This window comes from Gymnoscopelus braueri (genome assembly GCF_963280865.1).
Source record: "Gymnoscopelus braueri genome assembly, chromosome: 8".
In the NCBI taxonomy this organism is placed as follows: Eukaryota; Metazoa; Chordata; class Actinopteri; order Myctophiformes; family Myctophidae; genus Gymnoscopelus; species Gymnoscopelus braueri.
This window is the reverse complement of record NC_137609.1, coordinates 16,757,525-16,783,338: the sequence shown is the minus strand read 5'-3', so window position 1 is coordinate 16,783,338 and position 25,814 is coordinate 16,757,525. Positions and strand designations below refer to the sequence as shown.

At 39.9% G+C, this 25,814-nt stretch overlaps 2 protein-coding genes across 3 annotated transcripts in view; one reads left to right on the top strand and one right to left on the bottom strand.

The window, feature by feature from the left end:
- Positions 1–25,814, bottom strand: part of dtx2 (deltex 2, E3 ubiquitin ligase) — a 449,633-nt gene that overhangs the window by 385,093 nt on the left and 38,726 nt on the right. The gene's annotated exons all lie outside the window — the stretch shown is intronic.
- The window catches only part of gtf2ird1 (GTF2I repeat domain containing 1), a 38,706-nt gene that overhangs the window by 3,468 nt on the left and 9,424 nt on the right, over positions 1–25,814 (top strand). Inside the window, exons 2-16 of one of the 2 annotated variants that reach the window (XM_080436345.1) lie at positions 2,613–2,742; positions 3,217–3,358; positions 4,658–4,837; positions 5,637–5,820; positions 8,200–8,516; positions 10,072–10,167; positions 10,935–11,018; positions 12,726–12,909; positions 16,957–16,982; positions 17,493–17,625; positions 18,634–18,677; positions 18,909–18,989; positions 20,083–20,214; positions 23,893–23,946; positions 24,149–24,253. In XM_080436345.1, the coding sequence (XP_080292471.1) occupies positions 2,617–2,742; positions 3,217–3,358; positions 4,658–4,837; positions 5,637–5,820; positions 8,200–8,516; positions 10,072–10,167; positions 10,935–11,018; positions 12,726–12,909; positions 16,957–16,982; positions 17,493–17,625; positions 18,634–18,677; positions 18,909–18,989; positions 20,083–20,214; positions 23,893–23,946; positions 24,149–24,253 (1,888 nt within the window). In that variant the 5' untranslated portion in view covers positions 2,613–2,616. The remainder of the gene's footprint in view (positions 1–2,612; positions 2,743–3,216; positions 3,359–4,657; positions 4,838–5,636; positions 5,821–8,199; positions 8,517–10,071; positions 10,168–10,934; positions 11,019–12,725; positions 12,910–16,956; positions 16,983–17,492; positions 17,626–18,633; positions 18,678–18,908; positions 18,990–20,082; positions 20,215–23,892; positions 23,947–24,148; positions 24,254–25,814) is intronic. The other variant, XM_080436346.1, reaches the window with a different exon arrangement.

Here is a 25,814-nt window from a genome sequence, read left to right as displayed (position 1 = left end):
GAGATCAGAGGCGTGGCAGAATATATCCAAGGCTTAAGACCCTTAGGCCCCCCTTCCCCAAAGCCACCGTAACCCTCACGCCGTATTAGGATTTCCAGGATATCGGCCTAATTTGGGTCAAGAGCACAGGCCAACAGGAGGGCTTTTGCTCCAAATGTCCTGAACTTAAATTTGCTACAGAACAGTTGACTGTCACAATTTGTCATCCCTGTAACATTAGGATTGTTACAGTCCGATGATGAACCTTAAAGCCTAAATCCTGAGCTCAGTTAACCAATCCATCTGCCTGAGAAATTTGCTTTAAAATACACAAGTCATGGACTACATAAATGGGGCATTTAAGGAAAATGTTCCCTACTTTATTGTCTACTCTACATCTGTACAATAAGTGAGTACGATAATTGAAATGAATATTTCACTAAGTTCTAATAGTTTGGTAGTAGCCTACTTCACATATAAATTGATAGTGCACTAGTCAAGTGCTATGCTGATTAATGTCACATAGAAATTGATAGTGCGCTAGTGCTATGCTGATTAATGTCACATAGAAATTGATAGTGCGCTAGTGCTATGCTGATTAATGTCACATAGAAATTGATAGTGCACTAGTGCTATGCTGTTTAATGTCACATAGAAATTGATAGTGCACTAGTGCTATGCTGATTAATGTCAACTTTACAACGTAATGTTGTAAAGTTGTAAAGAATCACCATGGCTCTTTTGGAAACAGTTTGTTGAAAATAGGAAGCTGATGTGTTTTGGGTGAATGGATGATTTGAGGATGCATGTGAAACAAGACACAAAGTTAGAAAAGATAAACCGCTTGGTCAGCTTCACAGTCATTAATTGTTAAAGCACAGAGAGGTGTTCTTTATACCTGACAAGCTTATCAATTAGAATTAGAATGCCTTTTTTGCTAATCAGATCATTGTACTGGAATCCATAGTTTCTTGTAACAGTAGTTAACATACAGTAGAGTAGACTAACTAGTTCTATGATCTCGGTTGAACCAGTATTCCTCAGGCGTCTGGCATTTTGTTTTATAATGCAATTTTGGGTCATGGCTGCCTCATAATGCTATAAACTACAGATTAGAGTCTTAAGATGTACAAGATGACACCTGTAGATTCAATTTTGACAAAAGATATAGGACATGAAATTACGTCCTAAAGAACATTGTGTATCGTTTGTCCTTAGCTTGATATATGTTTGATCATGTATGGTATATTTTCCATACACTGATTTGGAGTCATGGACGTTGACCTTTATCCTTGAGCTTCCTCTGGTAAACAAATGACAGGTCTGTTTTGAGCTCTGTGTCAAGCCCCCTCCCTTCCCCCCTCACTGCTTTTTTTTTTTTGGCCTTAAAGATATGAGTGAAAGAGGCCATCTATTTCAAGCCCATAATAAGTGAGGAGGGGCTAATGTTTGCTGTGCCCTCGGGGGAGGCAGAATTAGACAGGCAATAGGCTTGGCCAGACTGGTATACAGCTGAGGCCATCCCTTTCCCTACCTCTCGCTGTTGAGTCTGTGGTTTGGGCTTGCCGGAGGCTAGTATAATGGCTCCCAGTGTCTGGAGAGATTAAAGGCCAGAGCTGCATTGTTCAAATGCCCCGAGATTAGTTTCCAAGGAGACGGATTTCAGTTGCCATGAGAACACACAGTGCCTGGATTTAGGTTTGCATTCCCCCCCCCCCCTACAACTTTTATCTCTTTCCCACTTTTTCTTTTATTTACAATGTCCCTGTTTATTTGACAATAAAACATACAAAAAAATGTTGAGGCTGTTTGCTTATGATTTTAAAATCCACCACACTTTGTCCTGTATGAGCCATTTAGATCTACATTATTAGGTTAGTTAGCTTGTGGACGATTGAATGCGTGAGGTCTTTTTGTTGGGTTCTCATTCACACTGCCGCAGCATTTCTTTGCACCTTCGAAGAGACCCATTGGACGTAATCTGAATGAGCTTTAGCCCTAGTTGGGTGACAGAGCTATAAGTAGCCGCTTTCAAATAGATGTGACGGATTTAGATATTAGCACATTAAAATGGGGCTATTACCAACACCTTTAAAACCTCTTAGATACTAGTAACACCCCTGTTCCCTTTCCAGAACAGTTCACCTGTCTGGAGCCTTAATATCAAAGTCATACGTGCTTACTGTTTCTCAAAGTCAAACCCCACAACCAACCGGTTTTCTTATCAGAGAAAAATAAGTAAATAAACCATTTTTTTTCATGAATGCAAGCGTCAGCATTCAAACACACAGGCCTACATGCCTTCTTAAAGGAGTAGTTCACCCCAAAAAATACTTATTTTCTATAAATTACACATGAAGCCTTGAATTCATGGATTTTTTTTTTGCATTCCTAAACCAATAATTTGATGACCGGGTCATCGGTCAATAGGAGACTACCGGAGACCCCGCGGCCGCCGGTCATCAAATTATTGGCTTAGCAATGCGACAAAAACCCAAAAAATCTCCACGAATTCAAGGCTTCATGGGGTGTGTAATTTATAGAAAATAAGCATTTTTTTTGGGTGAACTTCTCCTTTTAAAATAAGAGTGTGGTATAGGCTGACCTAATAGTTTTGTGTTGGTTTCCCACAGAGGTATGGCTCAGATGAGGAAGTTGGTATGTGAGGGCGTCAGGACCAACTCCCGGGCTGAGGCACCGGCTCCGCTGGTGTCACCCAGACAGGAGATTCTCACCAGCCTGGTGTCAGCCTTGGACTCAGTGGTATGTTTCAACTCCTCATCACGTTGTACAAAGTTACATTCTGCCGACAAGTGACAATGACACGTCAAATAAGAAAGGGGAACTGCGTAGGCAGCTTTGATTTCACAACATAAACTTTGTCATAAAACATTTATAAACACAATTTATTAAATTAGATCAAATTAGCTGATTGAAGTGACCCGAAAACCTTTAATATCAATCATGTTATTTTGCTGTAAACTTTCTATCTTATTATGTTTTATTGTTATTAAGGTTGAGGAAACATGAAGTAGAATAATGTCACTGCCTATAATGCTGCTACCAGCTGTACTGTGTGTGTAAACTCCTTGAACCAAAACATGACATGGAAGACAAATTATGCCGTTTAGAAGACCAGTTTTCTTTATGATTTTAGTTGTACACCTTTTGCATCTAGACTTGTTACGTGTGCCGATTGATTAACTGACGGTTGTGTATCCTCGCCTCTCTCTGCAGTGCATGGCCATGTCGAAGCTCAACGCAGAGGTGGCGTGCGTGACAGTGCACGAGGACAGCGTCATCGCTGTGGGCACAGAAAAGGGCAGAGTGTTTCTCAACTCCAGGAGGGAAATCCAAACAGATTTTTACAAGTTTTGCCGTGAGTTATGCTCTCTTGTGTGCCGTTCAAAGTCGTTTACTTTTGTATCATCAGTACCTGGGATTACTATTGTGTGTCAGGCCAGGTCTCACCAGGATTTATCAGCTTTATTATTGTTGCATTAATGTCAGTTCAACAACCATCCACAACATTTATTACCAGCTATTTCCCCCCTAGTACCGTACAAATTGCAGAAAATGGTCACATGAGTAAATGGCTCAATCTCACAATTTGACCCTTTGCAGCAGTGGTTTCCAGACTTTTCTGGGTCAGGGCCCTTGACAGCGTTCTCGGACCACTTAACACAGCAGTCTTTTCACGGCTTTTCAAGTGGTCAGCCCAACCATCTGACCCCACCCATCTAACCCCACCCAGCTGACCAACTTAAGTGGTCAGATGGGTGGGTCGCGTGCATTTTCAGAGCATTTTAACGCTCAATCAATTGATTGTGTTCTGGCTTGGATCAATAGAACTAACTTTTAAGTTCCTAGTTTAAGTTTCGGTATAATGACAGATCATTTCACTCACCCTAAAATCTTAGTGTTTTGCCTATTATTTGGGGGCCCACTTGCAATCTTTACAGCCCCACCAGTGGGCAATGGACATATTGCATGTCCATATATGGGCATATTTGTCCAGACACACTCACGCACATCCATATTATAATCCACCGTCAGTAGATAAACAGACACACAACTTGAACTTTATACAGTAGATTTAGTCCATTCAATCCGGCAACGCATCTAATGTACAAATGTCTTCAGGTTTCTTAAAAAAACATATGTCTCTATATCAGTGGTGCTCAAACTTTTCCATGTCAATGAACCCCCAAAATTATATGTATTTGGCGGACCCCCATCTCAGGGACCCCCAGAAGCAAAGATTTAAGTTACAAATGTTCGCTTAAAAAAATATATATATTCAAAGATTTGCATACATTTTCACGATAAAAAAAAAAAAAAATGCAGATCTACAAGCTCATAGCGCGGCACTCGGTGCCGTGCTATGAGCTTGTGTATCTGCTGTTATTGAATAGCCAAAGTATAAAATAATATGGTTATAGCTAACATCTAAAATTACACAGATAAAGCTTATGATCAAGTTGAATGTTTTGACTGTGCTCACAATTTTGCTTATGTATACTCTGTCGTATGACGGTGTCGCGCAACCAAAAAAACAGCGATCCACAGGCTTGTGGATCGTCTATTTTCGGTGAGCGGCGCTGGCACGCAACAGAGTATCAATCAGGCTTCAGCTTGACTGAGCCTTGCAGGATTTGCCTTTGTCATGTGGTTGCAGGTGTGCCCTGTTTGCACACGTTGACGACAACGAATGCCCATACCAAAGTCCAGGATGGTGAGCTGGTTAAAATGAACAAGGATGCTGACCACGGGAAGCAGAGAACTCCGTCAGACCAAGTCCAGTCCAACATCTTTGTCCTGAGGAAGATGGTGGAGGAGGTCTTCACTGTTCTTTACAGTAAGAAGTTTGCTCTAATTAAATGTGTGTTGCTAAAATCTTGCTATTGAAACATACAGTACATTAATTCATATCAGATTACTTGGACCTACTCCTAAAAACAAGTTTAATTCGCCATACTTTGGCTTTTGTGGACAATTAGGTAATTACTTTAAATTTGTTCAAATTTAACCCATTAAGACCTAGAACATTTTTTGATTTGAGCTAAAAAGCATTATTTAACACTCTGGCTATTCATAAATAGCAGATCTACAAGCTCTATGAGCTTGTAGATCTGCTATTTTTGAAAAATCGTGCAAAATTTGTGCAAATCTTTGAATATATTTTTTTCAAAGCGAACATTTGTAACTCAAATCTTTGCTTCTGGGGGGTCCCTGGAACTAAATATTTTGAGATGGGGGTCCGCGGCCAAATGCATCTAATTTTGGGGGACCTTGACATGAAAAAGTTGGTGAACCACTGATATTATAGCAACATAAGTGTTCCAGAAAACCGTTAGGATTTAGAAGACATTTGTAGATGCGTTCCCGGATTGAATGGGTTAAGATAACATTATAACTTAAGATGTGAAATTGTCTGCCATAAGAGGGACATGTTTTTGGGGTGCCTGGTGGCTCAGCCAGTAAGTGCACAAACCGGGTCTCAATCTAACCCCCGTCTTGTCTCGCGATGAGACACGTTGTGAGCGTCTACAGAAGTCTGTACTGGCTATTCGCCGTACGCTGAAGTGTATATATAGTGCTTAAGTCAAGTGGTTGTGTCATGTGCTATAGCTAGTTTCTGTGTTGTGATATACAAGGTGAGGCTTTGGGGAAGAGCAGCCTGGTCCCTGTGCCTTATGAGTGGCTCCAGAAGGACCCCAGCTCTGTAGTGGCCCACGGCTTGCCTGAGGGAGTTGGCCTGAAGAAGCCCTCCGAATACGACACCAAGACGTTAATGAAGATTCTGGAGCAAAGCCATCGCATCCAATTCACAGTTAAAAGGTGAGGCCCTTAAATGTCCTTTGATATGAAACTCACATTGTGCATCATCACACGTTCACTGCCACAAAAAAAAATGCACATATATATAAAGGTAGGAACCTAGATATGAGGGAGAGTACAGAAAGCAAGACAACATTCAAACTGTATTCTCAAAATAAGATAGAAATACAAACCTATAAAAGTACGATTGTGTAGCCGTCACGCAAAGTAGTACTTCAACGTCTTCATTTTGATGCTGCCGTGCTCATTTATTTATTTATTTATCCGATGTAAAATTAAATTAAATAAAAATAAATAAACAATAAAAGCATTGGTAATGATATTGCAAAACCTTAAGTGTGGATACAGGAAAAGCCTTAATATACTGTTTAGTGCTCACCTCTCAGTTCTACATCCCACACGTTATTCATCGCAATGCAGTGCTTGATAACAGAATAAAGGAGATTATGAGTCGAAAATACAGTCTGATGGTAAAATCTGACAGGATCTGTGTTACTGCAGCAGCAAAAGCTGCAGTACTACAAATAGATGTGGTAAACGTTAACCTGTCATAATCCAAGTCCTCCTTTGTAACTAGGATAAAAACCTAGACCCTCTTATGATTTGTGGGGACAGTTTTAACAGATCACCAGCAATAAAAGCCCGTGCAAGTACCCCATTTTCTAAATACAAAAACAAAACATGAAATATTGCTCGGCAGGCTCTGCGGAGCAATGCTGGCAGAACAAGCCAAATATGGCTTAGATTCCGTGTGATGTGAATGCCTTAATAATTAATCGGCTTCTAACTGACAGTCAGCAAAACCACCAAATGGTCCGTCTATTTGTTGTTTAAAGTCATGCAAATAATGCAGGCTTATGCATATTTAGCCGCGTTCAAACTAAAACATAAGTACTGTGGCTGTTTGAAGGATCTCGTCTCCATGTGTTCTGTCTCTTCACTCATAAGTGCTGTCACATGTTATATGGTAGAACGCATTAAGGCTAAGGCCTTAATGCGTCCCATTACCTCTTTTAGTAGGTAATGGGATTCAATTTAAACTAGTGAATGCCTTCAATACATGATGACACATTCCAAACAAGCAAAGAAATGAATAAAATGCAATTTTACCCTCACCAAAAGTTAAAGCCAATTGTTCAGATTTACTGTGAGCCCTAATAGGCCACCTTGTTTTCTCATTCACACGGTCATATAGTTGACCTGCTATTGCTGTTTAGGGTTCGGGCTGCTTTCGTGGCAGCGCAACTCTGTTTGGTTCTCCTGGTTGCCTGGCTTGTTAAAATGAAGCAATAGACAATTAGATTGTAGGCTTGAGGTGAATCCTAAATGTTTAAAGTATTAGTTAGTTCAGTGGTTCTCAAAGTGTATCCCAGGGACTCTCAGGGTTCCTTTTGGGGGGTCTAAATGTACCCTTACAAGTCTGTAACTCAGACAGTATACAAATGGAACCAAATGGACCCGTTAGGGTCCATTTGGTTCCATTTGTAGAGGTGCACTTGTACGGTACAAGAAGTAAAACTGACCAGACACATATTGGTCATTTCTATCACGTACTGTCGACAACAATGGAAAATGTGTTGTGTAGTAGAAACACAATCATAACTGATACAGAATGAATGGGGTGGCTTATGAATGACCCTGTTCACAGCAGACATTTTGACAGGTAACCTGACGGTAATAACATTACTTGTCTGTTTAATTTTTTGGTGTTATTGTGTGCCAGCTTGGACAGCTCACTTCATGCCGGTATACCACAGAAACACCTAAATGAAACTCAACTACAAATAACATTATTATCTTCAGCTGGGTTAACCCATCAAAACGTGTGCTGTGAAAAGGGGTCTGTGGCACCAATAAATAGTTTTACGTCAAGCCCTGGCAAGTACAAATGTATGTCGGTTAAGCCTATTTTGTGAAAGAGCTGTAATGTCCCTGGCATGTGCACTTGTTGCTTCTTGACTCGTGTCTGTAGGGCTGCACCTTTCCATTACTTTATTTTTCGATGAATCGAATAATTGAAAAGGGTGACTTTTTTGTGTTTTATTTTTTATATAAATAATTTAAAAATATATATAAAATATAAAATAATATATAAATAAAACAAATCAATGTGAAAAAATCATATTGGATATTTTTCACAATAGACTAAGTTTGATGTCATTAAATCCTGTTTGATACGTCGTTGTACACCAGTTTCTTACAAAAATAGCCGATCTACAAGCTTGAAGATCTACTACTTTTTCTATTCTAAAATTATAACATTCCCCCCCCCAGTCGATATTTTTTTATCAAATTCGATTATGGATTTTCTTTTTAAATAATCACTTAAATATATTAGTTTGATGTAACTGTACTCCTACGTGTCCTTTTTGCACACAGGCCAACAGAAGAAGTGTCTCGAGAGGCCAAGTCCAGCGCTGACGTCAACCACAACCACAACTCCTCGCCGGCGGTCATGCCACAAAGCAGTCACGGCCCGGGCAAGGGAACGACGGCCCAGGCCGCCGCTACCACGTCGAGCCCCGCGTCCACGAGCAACTCTGTCCTGTCCAGCTTCCTGTACGGCATGCCCATGTCCTCCAAGCCTCACCCGGACGGCACGCTGGACCTCAAACCCACATCCCTCCTTCATTTGGGCAAGGACCGACTGGGCACCTGGGCAGCAGGGGCAGAGACGGAGGGTGTGACCAATAATGGTAAGACGGCCGTATAAACTGGGATTTGGATTGATAACGACGAGATCTAAGAGGATTGTCGCTCATATGCTATATCTTTGGATGGCGTTCATATTTCCTTCAATGTACTTCAACGAGTGCCGCGCCACGAGCTTGTAGATCTGCTATTTTTGAAAAATCGTGAAAATGTGTGCAAATCTTTGAATGTATATATTCTTTTAAAGCGAATATTTTTAACTCAAATCTTTGCTTCTGGGGGGTCCCTGGAACAACACATTTTGAGATGGGGGTCCACGGCCAAATACATATAATTTTAAGGGTCCTTGACATAAAAAAGTTTGAGCACCACTGATACAGACACATACGTTTTTCAGAAAACTGTTGGGATTTAGAAGACATTACATTTTGTAGAATCGGCTTCAGGTCTCAAAGGGTTAACCTGTTAAAAACGGGAAAGCATCTGTGTCATTTTAGCTTTTAGCTTTTGGCTGTTCAAAAATAGCAGATCTACAAGTTCACAGCGCGACACTTTGTGCCGCGCTGCAAGCTTGTACATCTGCTATTTTTGAACATTTTGAAAAAATCTTGAAAGTGTGAGAACTACTGACTTAAAGCAATATTTCACCTGAACCTGAGCCTTCTGCATTTTGTCAGGTATATATATATCACTATTAACCACTTCAATCCTACAGTATATACTGTACTTCGTTGGCCGGGGTCCCCCAGTGCCACACTCCTTTTGTCCTCTATGCCAGGGGTCTTCAACAGGGGGTCCGGGACCCCTAGGGGGTCCTCAGAGCTACTATAGGGGGTCCGCCAAATCTTTGTGTGAGAGGATTTTTTTTTTTTTACATCAACCACTTGAACCCTAGCATCCTTATTCTGAGGGGCGTTGTGAGCTTGTAGATCTGCTATTTTCGGCTAAGAGGTATAGGAGTAGAGGGAAAAAAGAGAAGTTTAATCTGAAACACAATTTTATACAATATAGAGGGGGTCCCTGCTTCATCTCTCTCTCAGCTAGGGGGTCCTTGGGCTGAAAACGTTGAAGACCCCTGCTCTATGCCCAATTGCAAACCATTGTGAGCTTGTAGATCTGTTATTTTCACCAAATGTCCGCCTGTGTGTGTGTGTGGGTGTGGGTGTGGGTGTGGGTGTGGGTGATGTCCGGAAAATGTTACGGTTTTCTGTCTGGCCCCTTGATGGCACTGCAGGGCGAGACGTAGCTGGCATCAGTGTTGCTGTTTAAATATTTGATAAACAAAAGCAGAAATGGCTCACTGAGACTAAGGGACGCTGTTGTTTGAGGTTGTTTTGTGTGTGTGTGCGTGTGTGTGCGCGTGTGTGTGCGTGTGTGTGTGCGCGCGTGTGTGTGTGTGTGTGTGTGCGCGTGTGTGTGTGTGTGTGTGTGTGCGCATGCGCGTGTGTGCTAACATATATATGTGAAAAGGTTCACCTAAGTCAAATTTCACTTTTTAAAAACACAGTTTTAGAATGTAAATATTTAGTTATATTTACTGTAATAGACATGATGTGTTTTGTCTCATACACATACGTTTTGTCTCATACATATTTTCAGATGAGACGACAGGTCTAGCCGGTGAACTGGGACAGAGCCCTCCTGGTATCCACATATCCAAGAGGTTACTTTTCTCCATAGTACATGAGAAATCAGGTAATCACATGGTAATTACGCCGGAATTCAAACGGTAGTTGTTGTTTTTTTTCTTTCATAACTGGCTGTCAGTAAAGTGGGATGGACCTCCTCAGACAATGTGATTGTACGATGTTACGCAGGCATAGTTTCACTCTTAATATTACATCTCTCAAATGAATAATGACTCATTTTGGCATACATAACCATTTAAGGCCTATGTACTTTGTTGTACGACAAATAATAAAGAAATAACGATCTACAAGATCACAATGTGAGCTTGTAGATTGTCTATTTTCACTATTTGTATTTTTCTAATGTTTTGTGGTGGAAAACAAATGTTTGCTCATAATGACCCACTACACTACACTAAAATAACCAGTATTAATTTATGGACACCCACCTAAATTAGAAAACATGTCACATTTGAAGCCATTAGTGCCGTTTTCACATTGACAGTCAGCAAGCTTGCTTGGAATGGCAAATCCAAAAGTGCGTTATAAATAAAATGTATTATTACTAAGTTACTGTCAAGAGTAACCTGAAACAGTAATTGTAACATCTTTCCCATTCAAGCTTTCAGAAGATAGAGATGATTAAATCAGGATAAGACTACAATGAAGTCTTCATTTTACTATCAATAAAACCCATTCAGATCTTGTCTCTGGATGACAGTTTGCAAGAGCCATGATTATCCCATATGATTATAGCAACAACGTGAGGTATTTAGTGTTCAGGTTTAGTTTTTACCTTTTATTTTCATATTGTTGTTTGTCTTCCCTTTCCAGAAAAATGGGACTCTTTTATCCGGGAAACAGAAGACATTAACACACTGAGAGAATGTGTCCAGATCTTGTTCAACAGCAGATATGGTGAGGATAACATTCTGTCTGTATTCATTTTATTTTTATTTGAATCAATTCAACCTATAGCATTGCCATTCTTATTGTGAAATGTAGACAGCAAATGTAGGAAAACCCACCTCTTCAGGAAACACTACCCTTCCTCTTTGCCTTGCCTACTTGTTGTCAATTAGTTGTACAAACTCTTGTTTTATTGGATCTTGTATATTCGATACACTTATTTGTTTTAGCTCTTGCTCATTTGATTTTCCTATTTCTCTCATCTGTTTAACAACCCATTAAGACCTGGAACGCATCTGTGTCACTTTAGATTTCTTTGGCTATTCAAAAATAGCAGATCTACAAGCTCATAGCGCGGCACCGAGTGCCGCGCTATGAGCTTGTAGATCTGCTATTTTAGAAAAATCTTGAAAACATTTTTTTATTTTCAAAAAACTGTTAGGATTTAGAAAACATTTTTAAGAATCGCCTCAGGTCTTAATGGGTTAAGAAAGTAGGTAGCTGATATATTGCACTTTTACCTTAGCGCTAGGTATACTCTTAGTTGCTTGTTTTAGAAGAGAATGCACTTAAGACTTCTGGTGATTAGTAGTTTTCTTCCCTACCTACAGTATGTTGAATGCACTTATTGTCACTTATAAGTCGCTTTGGATAAAAGCGTCTGCTAAATGACTCTAATGTAATGTAAATGTACACAGTAAAATCCTCAGTGTAAATGGATCGATTTGCAACTCAGAGTGTATGTTTGTACGACTCTCAGAGTGAAATGAACACTCAGGATTTGACTGTGTAGTAGCTGTATAATTTTCTTTATACCAAGGGAATGCCTAAGGGACATTAGGGTCAACCCTCTTGTTTTGAAATCCACACTGGATGCGTGTAATGGCGGCTTGCAGGTCCTCCAATATTAAAATCTAATTTGCTGCCATGAAATATTCATCGCATAAGATGTCAGTGTCAAAAGTCAAAGCTTTAGAATTTAGATCTTTTTTTTTCCTTCGTCAAAGAAATGCCTAAATGAATAAATCTCCACCTCAAATCTGCATCTTGCTGGAGGTAGCTTTTCATCATATGCAACTTCTAAAGCAAAAATGAATAAAGCATTAGGATCTGGTGTTCAAGTGCACCTCTAATGAAAACTAGCATCACAGCTTTCCAGTGGTGGAAAGTAACTAAGTACATCTACTTAAGTACTGTACTTAAGTACAATTATGAGGTAGTTGTACTTTACTTGAGTATTTACAATTCCCAATTCTTTTACTTCTACTCCACTACATCTCGGAGGCAAATATTGTACTTTTACTCCACTACAATTATTTCAAAAACTTTAGTTACTAGTTACATTACTTTTCAGATATAAATTATGATATTATGAAACATACATTAACCACTTTAGCCCTATTTTAAACATAGGCTATTTGAAAATAGCCGATCTACAAGCTCACAACGCGTCGCACCGCAACGCGTTGTGAGCTTGTAGATCTGCTAATTTCAAACATCCTAGTACTTTTACTTTTGGTACTTTAAGTGTATTTTGATGCCAATACTTTTGCACTTTCACTCAAGGAACATTTTGAACCCAGGCCTTTTACTTGTAACAGAGTATTTTCTACATTGTGGTATCGCTACTTTTACTGAAGTAAAACATCCGAGTACTTTTCCCACCACTGCAGCTTTTCTCTAAAGTCTGGTTCCCCTATCGTTCTCTATCTTTAGCCGAGGCGCTGGGGCTGGACCATATGGTGCCTGTGCCATACCGCAAGATAGCGTGTGACCCGGGTGCGGTGGAGATCATCGGCATTCCTGACCAGATCCCCTTTAAGAGGCCCTGCACCTACGGCGTGCCCAAGCTCAAGCGCATCCTGGACGAGCGCCACGGAATCCGTTTCATAGTCAAACGGTAGTGTATGCTTTCAGCTGGAAGTTACAAAGGGGTTGCTGGGGTTCTATTTTGAGTGTAAAATACTAGTGGCCGCCGCAATGCCCTGTTAGCACTTCAGAAAATCACATTTTCTACTTGATCTCGCTCCAAAAAATGGATTTGACCGCATTTTATACAGCGCTTTTCTAAGTCTTCTGACCATTCAAAAGGCTTTGCAATGTATGCCTCGCATTCACTCACACACACATGCATGGCTGCCGGCCTTGCTCGTCCTATGTGAAGGCCGCGGTGCCAGGAAGAGCCGGGATCAAACCGGGAACCTTCTGACAGAGTCTCTGTCACCCCAAAAATGTACAAAGTTAACCAAGTTATATACATGTTCCACACATGTAATTATTAAAGATGCTGTAAGTAATATTTCTATAGCGTATTTGTTAAAGTTAGGGTAAGTGATATATATATATATTTTGTTAAAGGTTAAAGTACTATATTCTGATAGTAATCATTGCTACAGAGCGTTTTTTCGGTCACAGGGGTCTCTCCAGCTCTTTAGTAAACAGTACATTTTCAGGTAGGTGATAACATTTAAGCCAATCAGGAGAGAGCACTGAAAATGCTTTTACTGAACAAACACTCTATAGCAATGAGTACTATCAGAATATAAAGATATTTAACACTTATGTTAACCAAAGTAAATCACTTACCCTACCTTTTAAGTAACATTGTCTCCCCAGCTCTTTAGCAAACAGAAAATTAATGTTTAGGTCGGGATACCAATTTCATCCAATCAGGAGAGAGAACTCACAGGATACAGGATAAACAAGTGAAATTGTAAGTGATGAAACAAGCAATGCGCAGACACAATTTGAACTGGAACACACACAAATTGAAGCTGATAAATTGGTTCTCTCTCCTGATTGGAAAGGTGGTATTTTTTTGTCTCAGTGCTTTTGCACAAAAAGTGAAATTTGGCCTCTGCATTTAACCCATTAAGGGCGCGCTCCCACCGCACTGTTATTTTACCTCTGGGGCGGAATCTGTCAATGCTTTGTCAATGCAAATGCGTGGAATCATACAAGAGCGGATCTTTCCGCTTGTCGCGCAGTCCTTGCGTTTATCCGCTCTACACGACTTGTCCATTTGAAGCAGAAAACTGCTGGAGGCAGGAGCTGATTTTCCTCCTCTGTCCAATCGGGTGAGTCGAAGGCGGACCGTCCCAAGACTCAGGAAGCAACATGGTGCTCAAGGCAGCCTAACCCTGACAAAGCATTGGCAGATTCTGCCCCAGAGGTAAAATAAAAGTGCGGTGGGAGCGCGCCCTAAGGCCTGAGTCCGATTCTTAAAATGTTTTCTAAATCCTAACAGATTTAAAAAAAAAAAAAAAAATCAATTTTTTTCAAAAATAGCAGATCTACAAGCTGCCGCGCTACGAGCTTGTAGATCTGCTATTTATGAATAGCCAAAGAAATCTAAAGTGACACAGATGCGTTCCAGGTCTTAATGGGTTAACCCATCTTAAAGGTAGGGTAAGTGATATTTTGGGGTATTTATTCACTTTTTGTTAAAAAGGCTAAAGTACTATTTTCTGATAGTGTTCATTGCTACGGAGTATGGTCACAAGGGTCTCTCCAGCTCTTCAGTAAACAGAATATTGTACATTTTCAGGTAGGTGACAACATTTAAGCCAATCAGGAGAGAGCACTGAAAATGCATTTTCTGTTTAATAAAGAGCTGGAGAGACATGGGAGACTCCTTTTACTGAACAAACACTCTAATAGCAATGAGTACTATCAGAATATAGAGCTATTTAACACTTATTTTAACCAAAGTAAATCACTTACCCTACCTTTAACACATCGACCGCCAGAGGTTAATCTCATAATGTACTCACCAGTGCCAAGGTGTTTTTGTTGTTTTTTTGTTTTTTTCATGTCGCCATAGATCTTGTTAAAATCCTTAAGATTGAGCTCTACACGGTCTGTTTACATCCGCGAGATCTCCCTGTATCTCCCAGTGAAGATCGCGTGTCAAACGGGGCATCCATGTTTGAGTTAGAGCGGATTACGTTAAACAGTGAAATGCGAGGAGAAAAAACTACAGGAAGAGAATTGAGTTTCAGTTTCGTCTGTAGAATGGGAGCGGGCGTGATCTTCAAAACCGGATCCCAAATAATTCTATTTCCTGTCATCAAACCGGAAACGGAAGTGGATCAAAAAAAATCCGAAAGTGCACCCGGACCGCGCATGCGCGAAAAGACCGCAGCCCGTAGGACTACGGGCTCGGCGCTTAACCGTTGGATTTAACGGCCCGTAGAACTACGGGCCCGGCGGTAAATGTGTTAAAGGGATACTTCACTTTCACATAAAATAAACATTAAAAAAAAATATTTAAAAAAAATGAAAGAAGTTATGGCAAAATAAAGGCCCCCTCACACATTAGTAGGACACTCTAATGCGTGAGGGGGCCGTGATTTTTCCATTACTTTTTTCATTTATTTTTAATATATTTTTTAAATGTTTATTTTATGTGAAAGTGAAGTATCCCTTTAACTATTAGAAGCAGTGGGCGCTAACAATACAGCGCCCAGGGAGCAGTTTGGGGGTTAAGTGGCTTGCTCAGGGACCCTTTACCAGACAGCCTCTCTACCCATTCAGCTATGCCAAAAAAAAATCTAATCTAATCTATATCCCTTACAGCACCTTTAAGGTTTTCTGGCACTGAGCGTCATGCGTAATTCATGCTCGACAGCGTTGTGGACCAAAAATAGCAGATCTAAAAGCTTATTGAATTGGCTATTTTTGGTGCGCAAACACCGTCCTACGATGAAGTATAAATCAGGCTTTATTTACTGTTGCACGACGTATTGGAATTATCTCCTCCTTCTGATAGGAAAGGATGGCACTAAACCAGCTCAGTCTATAGAGTTTGTCAGTTGAACATCTTATTTTCCCCCAGCAGGCTGTACCCTGCTGTCAGCTAAATCACTTCCACTTGTGTCAGAGATGACATCCCCGTGCCAAGCACATTGTGCTAATGTTACCCCTCTCCTCCATCCATTTGTTTTAAGCTGATTTAAATGAGGCGCCAGGCCTTGTTTGAGATAACACGTCTTCTAAACGAATCCTGTGGGCAGCTCATTAGCGTTAATACAATTAGTGCAGATTGAAAATGTGATTAATTCTAAATTACATCACTCTCCTTTTGTCATTGAGAGATGTTTCAGGCATGAACCCTGTTGAGTTATTTGATGGGCTTGTCTGAGCTTATCGGCTCAGGCACTTTGTTGTTGACTTTGTACTTTTATCATGAATATAAAAATTGCCACACAATACCCTTGATAGTGAACTATTGATTGCGTCATGTTAATGCAGATGTTAATAGAGGCATACAGAGCACTACGTATGGATAAGCAACTGGTCAGAAGTTGTTGTGTTCTTTGGGAAGCCTGTTTGTTGCCACAAGTAAAATAACATATTATACCCAAGTTTTCTTTTACTTTCTTTCCTTTTTAGTTTTTGCACTGTGATGATAGTTAATAGATGTAAAATCATGTTAATTATGTTAACTCTCTCAGTGCCACACAACGAGATATCCCGAGTTTTTTCTGAATGCCCTCAGTGCCAAAACGAGAAATCCCGAGTTTAAAAAAATATATAAGAAAAAATGTTTTGGGAAAAAATTTTCAGAACCCAAGATATCATTATCTGAAGATTTGCAGCTCCATCAACTCTTTGTTTAACTTATAACTGAAAAAGGCTGTATCTCGCTTCCTAAGCACTTTTTTTTTACTTTAAAAAAAAAAATTGCTGGCACAGTATGAACATATTTTTTTATTTCATTGGCACTGAGAGAGTTAATTGCGTATCCTGAACCACATTAGATACTGTCTAATATCTCTGACATCAAAGCCGCCAGGCTAGGCAACCCAGCCTGGTGGAGATATGTGCTCTGCGAAGCACCCCTTTCTCGTTGGTCATTGAGTCTTGTCAATGTTGGTGAACAGATATTTGAAAAAGTTTTTTTGAACACAATTATTAAAAGCATGTTTTCCTTTTTCTATTCCAGAATGTTTGATGAAAGAATTTTCACAGGTAAGAATCTAATCAGTTTTGTTTGCTCTCATGGCATTTTCAATACAGTTTCTCATGCACAAGTAATGCATTTTTTTTTATAGTTCACATACTGCCAATCTATTCCCTCACGCATTCTGACTCGAAGAGTCTCGATGTCATGCAGGAAAATGTGGTGTTTTATGTAATGTCAGAGCTGGGCCATGCAGGGTTTCTGTTTGTTGTGAGGACCTGATGTGCAGTGATATTTCAGTTTGTCTCACAAACACGCAGTCCACCATCTTTTCAGAACGTGGAAATTAAATTCAAGAATTATCTCTAGCTAAATCAATTTAGTTCCACGACATCGCCTGTGTCACTCGAGTGGGATTTTTTCCCCCCCCAGAAATTACATCCTCAAGGGAACTTGAGTTGGAGCCATAGACCCTGATATGACATTTGGGTTGTAAATAGTCCCACCAGAGATTCTGTTTGGCTTAATAGCTTCCTGCGTTCGGGGGGTTTCTTCTTCAATCGCTTTCTCTCTTGAAGCTGCAGGCAGGGCTGCCAAGGAGGAGGGCAAGTCTGACATGGGCTCTGCACCCGAAGACGGTTTCCCTGACAACCTGAACCTCAGTGTCCCGCCCGCTACAGTGGATCTGGTCAGCAATCCTCACAGCAGCAGGTCAGAATAGCACCCTTTATACTAGAGCTGCAACTAGCCATTATTTTCTTTCGATTGCTTTTTTTAAATAATAATAATATTTTATTATAATAACCGAGAAGCAGGTTTTTTATAGTAAATATACTGTGTATATATAATATATATATATATATATATATATATATATATATATATATATATATATATATATATATATTTAGATATATAGATATTTTTTTTATATATCAACTAAACTGATTAGTCTCATTAACCATTTAAGCCCTATTTTACACTTAATCATACAACGATGTCGTGCAGAAATACAGAAAATCACAAATCTACGAGCTTGCGCTGTAAGCTGATTATCGGTATTTTAGAAAATGTAACTTTTGAATAAAAAAAAATCTCCACATTTCCCCCCCAAAAATCCATAATTTTATTCAAATTGATTAGCGGTTATCTTTCATAATCGATTAAATTGATTAGTTTGATCAACGGTTGCACCTCTGCTTTATATAAACGTAACTCTTACAATCCATGGATCGAGAGCACCCTTGTAATACTGAGTTTGCTGCAAAATCATTTCAAGCATTCTTTTTTTGTCCGACAATAGTCATGTTGTGTTCAGTGATCTTTCACTTTAGGTGTTCACTGTACAGCATTTGGACAAACAGACCCTTCCTTAGGAGTCTGTCCAGCCTTACTTTTCTACTTGTTATTCTATGTACTACAACACATACTGTAGGATTCTAGCACAACAGTTTACTTAGTACATTTAAATTCCTCAACCACAATACCCTGTAACAAAAAATGTGCCTTGTGCTTTGCTTTAGCCCTGTTTTCTGAATTGTTTGGGCCCAATCCTATAATACATTTGCTGATAGTCCATGACGAGTGCGAGAAAAAATGCAACATTTTGACAGTCGAATGGATCTAAGCCATGGACAGAACAAATGCACTCCACTTACACACTTTCAATGTCTCTGTTTTCCAAATTGCAGTTGCTAACTTGTGCAGTTTTTGTTGCAGATCAGCAAGTGCGTGTGTGAGTCCCCTAATTGATTGTGAAGCTGGTAAGTGTAAAGAAAAGCAATGACTTCATGTTGACTTTCTCTTCAACTCTATGAGGCTTAATGCCCCTTGTTATGAAATAACTCCACAGTATTGTACCGCAAAGTGTCACTTCCCACTTTAACGCCGATATTTAACAATCCTTGCAAAAGCGCCACTTTTCGCCACCGCTTCTCCCACAGTCATTTAAAACATCTATCTCACACTTAATTCCCCTCGTCTGTTCCCCTCAGGTCCTTCAGGAGATTGCATTCCTTTGAAGAGGATTAAAACGGAGCCCCCAGATGGGGAAATCATTCAAGTGACTGTGCCAGGTAGTGTGTGTGCACATCATTACCGTTACCTTTTCACATCATTCAGTTGTTAAAAGTCAATGTGGTCTACCAAAATGCTACCATTCAGTAATGGTCTAACAGCAATGAAAGGTATAAAAGGCAGAGAGGAGGAAATCAGAAGGGAATTGCCATACTAACTGTCATAGAAGTATGGCTGGGCAGCTAACCGAAAATATATAGAAACCGTCATTTAGAACCAATAAACTTAATCTTCCTCATGTCATGCATTTTGTTCTTATTTTATTTCTTATGTATCAACGGACATTTCTATAGTCAAATCTGATTGGCCAATAGTTGAATGAGATGATTCGGAAAAACTGAGACTGATTCGACTGAGATTGTCAGTCGAATCAGTCTGATTCGACTGACAATCTCTCAGTCAAATCATGCAAAAAAATATGTTATGCAATAGAGGAACATTCCATTTGGGCTGTAGGGGTGCTTAATGTCTGATTTAACATAAACTTGCTTGGTTTCTCCCAATAAATCATGATGATGTATATCCTATTTTTGGCAAACTATTAGTTAATTACTATAACAAACTAGGCCAATCTCTCAGTCGAATAAAAGAGAAAGAAAAACAATTTTTGAAAAACTTTTATCCCGGGTTTCCAGAAGGTGGCATACCCGTTTCCTGTTGCGGTTCAGTTTCCCATACCATCGTTTGATTGGCTCGGCAGCAGATTTGAACTGGAAACCCATATAACACCTTCGTGTGTGAACCAGAACAGGAAACGGGTGTGCCCATACAGTTATGCACAGAGCCTAATGGTGTTGCTATCTAATCTTCAGTATTTTGTAGTTGGGTTCCTCTGTTGTATTCATTCTATCCAAATATTTAGATTCTAAATGGTTATTTTCCCAAGAGCCAGGTTCAGCATTTTGAACTCCCCTGCTCTCTTGAGGTCATTGTGGTTCAGGTGCATACTCTACCATAAATGTAATCTGTCTCTCGTCTATGACGATGCTAGAGCTTAACAGCTCCTTGTTTGTTTCTCTGTGGCTTTGTTTTTTCCCAGTACAGTAAAAATGCTCTCCGTCTTTAACTTTCTTTCCTGGTTTCTCTCCTCAGAGGCCAGTGCGTCCTCAGAGGAGCCCTGCAGTGAGCCTGTGGCCTGTGAGCCGGTGGCACTGACTGCAGGGGCGTGTCCTCCGGCCACAGCCTCACCCTCTGCTCCACACCACCCCCTGGAGAATCACTCAGGTAACTGCAGGCGGCAGGGCCTTTTCCTGTGTGTGGCCGCTTTCGTGCACAACGCTCTTTTCACTGCAGCTCCGGGGGGGGGGGCGCTCTGCCACAGTCCCCACACCCCCCCACCCCACACCCACCACCACCACAGACAGCCTGATGCCAGCCAGCTCTGCCAACACGTGCTCTGCCCCATTGTTGTAGGGAGCTAAATAAGCCGTCACACGTATGAGAACCACTTTTTATTAGATTACTTCCTCTCCCTTCCGCCTTCCCATGCCGACTCACCCCCCTCCCCCCCTAAAACTCCCCAGTCACCACTAGTGTCTACCCAGTCTACCCCAACCTTTATATATACCCCACTTACCCCACCTCCAACCTAGATCAATCTGCTCTTGTCCCGGGCTTATGATACAAACAATGGCTCTCACTCTGGAAATGTTACTGGGTTTCAGCTTAAGTAACCTGTTTTCAGGACTTTAATTTGTCAAAATTCTTATCATCATTATGCAACTGTAGAACGGGCATAAACCGTAATATATATATACCGTATTATATATATATATTTTTTAATGTCTGGTAATAAAAATGTGGAGCCAGCCAATGAACAAAACACAATTGGCCGTGTTCCACCCCCTCAAGGGTGGGAGTAGCGTGTTCCTCCGCACGCGTTACGTCCTCCTGGGGATACTCCTCACTGTCAGTTGAAAAGAAGCGGACTGGCGCCGACACAGAGACATTTTGCTCGACTGTACCCTCCCTAATACCAGCCAGTAGGGGTCAGCAGTGACAAGGGACATACATACAGAATTACTAAATTGGGAGAAAAAAAAGTGACTGAATGTTTGTGCACATTTCCAGATTGTGAGTTCCGTTCTCTCCTCTAGTCCCGTTGCTCAGAGCCGTGGCTAGATTTAGCTCCTTAAAACTCCCACTGAGACCCAGCACACCCTATCTCCTATCCAGCTCAGTATATTCTGTAGACTTGAGACAGAGGAAGGTTATCAAGAACATTTGAGTAGACCGTGTTCTCCTTCAACTACATTACTGGCTTCCATATTTTGGCCATGTCATCATAGGCAAAAATAGCCAATCTACAATCTCTTGTCGATCAGCTATTTTCACTGCATGACACCATCATATGACAAAGTATAAAATCAGGCTTAAGTGGTTCACTTCAAACTTCAACGTGCCTCATTCATCCAGCTACATTTTGAGAATCGCCCTGTAAAATAGTTTGTAATTTATAGCATTGTTATCAAATATTTACCTCAGTCTGTGCCTGATCCAGTATGAAGACAACTTAACCTCTTGTAAGGCACACAGAGGGCAGTGAGTTTTCCAAAGTGTGTGCTTAGAAGCACTGCATAGACCTTAGTGGTGAAAAGAAACTGTTGTGGGCCCACATTTTGAGAAACTGGATCTATTTATCAAGTGATTTCTCAGTGCAAATGGGTAAATGAGGCAATTTGTTGTAAATGTATACCACAAACACATGTACATGCCTGAACCCCAAGAACAAAGTCTCTACTCAAGTGGTCTTGGCCTTAACTTAGGTGGCTTTTTGTTTTATTTTGTTGATTTCATTGTGCTATTTTTAAGTTTTCTTTTCTTTCACAAATGACCTCTTAAGGAAAGAAAATGGAGGTAAGTACAGTGAATACTGTATAACATTCAGTATAATGTTCTTCAACTTTAAATACCCACAGCACACACACATGCATTATTACTGTTGTAAGCCAGCTTTCATATCAGGAATATATCGTTCATATCAGGAATATACGTATATTTGGTTAAAAGCGTATTAACAGCATTGGATTTATTTTGTAACCATTTTGCCATGCTTCATATAATTCTATAAACCTCTGTAGAGGTTTCAAATAAATATTTACCTCCTCTTTATTATGTATGAGAATGCAAAGGTTTGCTCTTTCAGTGAGAGATGATGATGGTGCTGTGTCTTATGATGAAAGGCTCTGCAGAGACTACACAGAGTAAACTAGAAAGCAGAAAATGTTTTGGGAGGAAGGGAAAAACTATACACGCTCTGAAAATAGATTATTATAGCGAGCTTCACAGTGGATGTTGTCGCTTGGGCAGGTGCTTTGCTTGCTTGCTTGCTTATTAATGTGCAAGTTGTGCTTTTCCCCCAGCTTTACTATTTTAATATTACCCGTGTGCAGCCAGACTGAGTCAGTTATTGTCAAATACGTTTGCAGCCTTAGCTTGGTTGTCAAAGCGCATCATGCCTCAAGGAATCTATAACACTTAAGCAAACAAGTTAATCCCCATTGTTACATCTCTGCTTTTCTCACAGGGACTTGTGTCATTTGTTAACCACCTTCAAAGTCGTGAAAATCCGTGGCAAAATCTTGGATTATATATATTTTTAAAGCGAACATTTGTAAAATATTTAGTTCCAGGGACCCCCCAGAAGCAAAGATTTGAGTTACAAATGTCCGCCAAAAAAAAGAAAAATAAAACTTTTCATGATTTTTCTAAAATAGCAGATCTACAAGCTCATAGCACGGCACTCGGTGCCGCGCTATGAGCTTGTATATCTGCTATTTTTGAATAGCCAAAGAAATCTAAAAATGACTACTGTAACAATGTTTTTGCTATTCTTCGTATGATGAAGTACATGGGGCTTAATTGGTCATTAAAAGAGTCTGCCACTTACACTGTAAATTGTAGAAAACAACAGAACTCAGAAATGCAAGTCTTTTCCTCCCTCAGAAGAATATATTCTTCACACAATATGTGCAATAATTACATTAAAAAAAAAATTATGTGCAAATTGTTTGTCATACTGCACTTGAGAACCTTTGCTAGACTAGGGCTACATTGATGTCAAACCTTTGATGACGCATATTGGGGTATCCCAGAATTCATTGTAGAGTACTCACACGGCCAAATTTTGGTTATGCGGTATATGTGATAAATTGCAAACCGGTTCCATTGTTGAGCCGTATTGCATTACCTCTGTCTGTAAGTCCGTCCACTAATTAAATGATCATTATTAGCACTCTTGTGACCATTAAAACGGGCCTTTTCTGACCTGTTGTCATGAGTGAAGATTATCTGCTTTCATAAAAACGGTTGACAGCAGGAGTGCATTCCATACTCAGTGGTGGAAGAAGAACCCACATTTTGTACTTAAAGGGATATTTCACTTTCAAATAAAATAAACATTAAAAGAATATTTAAAAAATAAATGGAAAAAGTTATGGAAAAATATTTTCCATTACTTTTACAAAAGTAATGGTGAAATATCCCTCTAAGTAAAAGCCACAATGTAGAAGAACTCATTATGCACAATGTCCCATTTCAGATGTATACAATCCTTTGAAAGTAGCAGATCTACAAGCTCACAACGTGTCCCAAAGCGACGCTTTGTGAGCTTGTAGACCGGCTATTTTCAAATAGCCAAGGTATCAAGGTATATATAGGTCTTAAATGGTTATTGTAGGTTTTACAAAGTAACTACAAACTAAAGTTTTCAAATAATTGTAGTGGAGTAAAAAAAAGTACATATTTGCCTATGTATTTGAAAGTACATAGGAAAGTATTGAAAACTGGAAATACTCCAGTAAAGTAAAAAAAAAATACCTCAACATTTTACTTGAGTACATGTACTTAGTTACTTTCCACCACTGTCCACACTCCACTAATATGTCCCTTCACATCTTGCAGCTGAAGTTCTACCAGCCAAACCAGCCTCCCAGGTCCTCAGAACATCCTCTGAAGGTACAGTAGAGAGGAAAATAAGCTTTTCAAAAAGGTCATGTTAGAAATGACTAATATGGGATTATCTGAATCCACTGCATTCTGCACACTACAGCAGTGTGGTTTAAACCCCCTCTGTGTGGTTAAAACCCCTCTGTGCAATGCAGTGTAAACATACACGTACAAAATGATATGTTAGTGTCTTCATGTTCTTGATTTACAGATGTTTTGTGTCCGGATGTTTCAACAGGAAGCCTCATAGAGGACATAGGAGAAATGATTCTGCAGCTGCGGAGGCAAGTGGAAAGTCTCTTCAGCATTAAGTATGGTAAGCTACGTAATGCTGTATAGAGAGAGAGAGAGAGAGAACTGCTTAGATTCAGTATTTAACCCATTAAGACCTGAGGCGATTCTTAAAAAAATTCTAACAGTTTTTTGTTAAAAAAAATAGCAGATCTACAAGCTCATAGCGCGGCACTCTGTGCCGCGCTATGAGCTTGTAGATCTGCTATTGCTAAAGTGACACAGATGCGTTCCAGGTCTTAACTCTTTCAGTGCCACAATACGTCAAATACGTCATGAGGCCTGACGCCCCGTGTGCCACACTACGTCAAATACGTCATGAAAAAAAAAAAATAATAATCCAAAAAAAAAAACATGTTCAGAACCCAAGATATGATGATTTGAAGATTTGCAGCTCCATTCACTTCTTGTTTAACTTTTTACTGAAAAAGGCTGTATCTCGGCTCCTAAGCACTTTTTTTTTTACAATTAATTTTGGTTGTGGCACTCAGAACCAAAATTCCATAAATAAGCATGGCATTGAAAGAGTTAATGGGTAATTTGACCTTTTTTTATCAAGTCTGAAAAACAAAAGAAAGATGGAAACTGATTATTGTAACTCATAATATGAACCACATACCTACCTACGTTGTTTGAAATGCGATTCATGTCTTATTTCTCAAAGTTGTGTCTCAGACATTGAAGCTTGATTTACACTTGGTTCTATGACGTGTCGCTCGCCAGAAATAGCCGGTCTACAAGGTCGCATCGCGGCACGTTGTGAACGTTGTCCATATGCTATTTTTGCTATTTTTGCAAATGTATTATTTTATTAACCCATTAGGACCTGAGGCCGATTGTACAAATGCCTTCTAAATCAGTAGTTCTCACACTTTCAAGATTTTTCAAATGAAAAAATTGCAGATGTACAAGCTTGTGCTGTGAGCTTGTACATCTGCTATTTTTTAATAGCCAACGCAAAAAGAATCCAAATTCTTGGTTTTAATGGGTTAAAAAACTATATATTTTTACAAAGAGAGCTGAGCCAGAAGGCAAGGCTCTCGGGTCTACCGAGCAATCTTCGTTCCTACTCTCACCTATGGTCATGAATGGTAAATGGTGCATTTATACAGCGCCTTTATCCAAGGCACTTTACAATGATTGTGCATTCACCCATTCAGACACACATTTATACACCAATGGCAGAGGAAACTATCCAACTAAGGCACCAACTTGCTCATCGGGAGCAATTAGGGGTTCAGTGTCTTGCTCGAGGACACTTCGACACTTCGAAATTGATTAGTTTGATTAACTGTTGCACCCCTACAATGCAGTGTTCTTAAGAAAACAGATTGAATCCTATGTGGGACTCTGCAGTTGTTTCCCTGGTGCCGTGTGAATACTCACTTGATAGTGACTTCTCCTTCATCCTCCCCCTTATTTCACTGATGTCATTTTCACCATAGATAAGTTGCCACTTAGCACTTAGCCTCTGTAGCACTTAATTGTTTTCTTTGTACTCTATTTACGTGACCGTTTCCCCTGCCATTTATTGACGACGAGGGTTCATTGCACTTTGTCAGTCACTCCGGATATGAGCGTCTGCT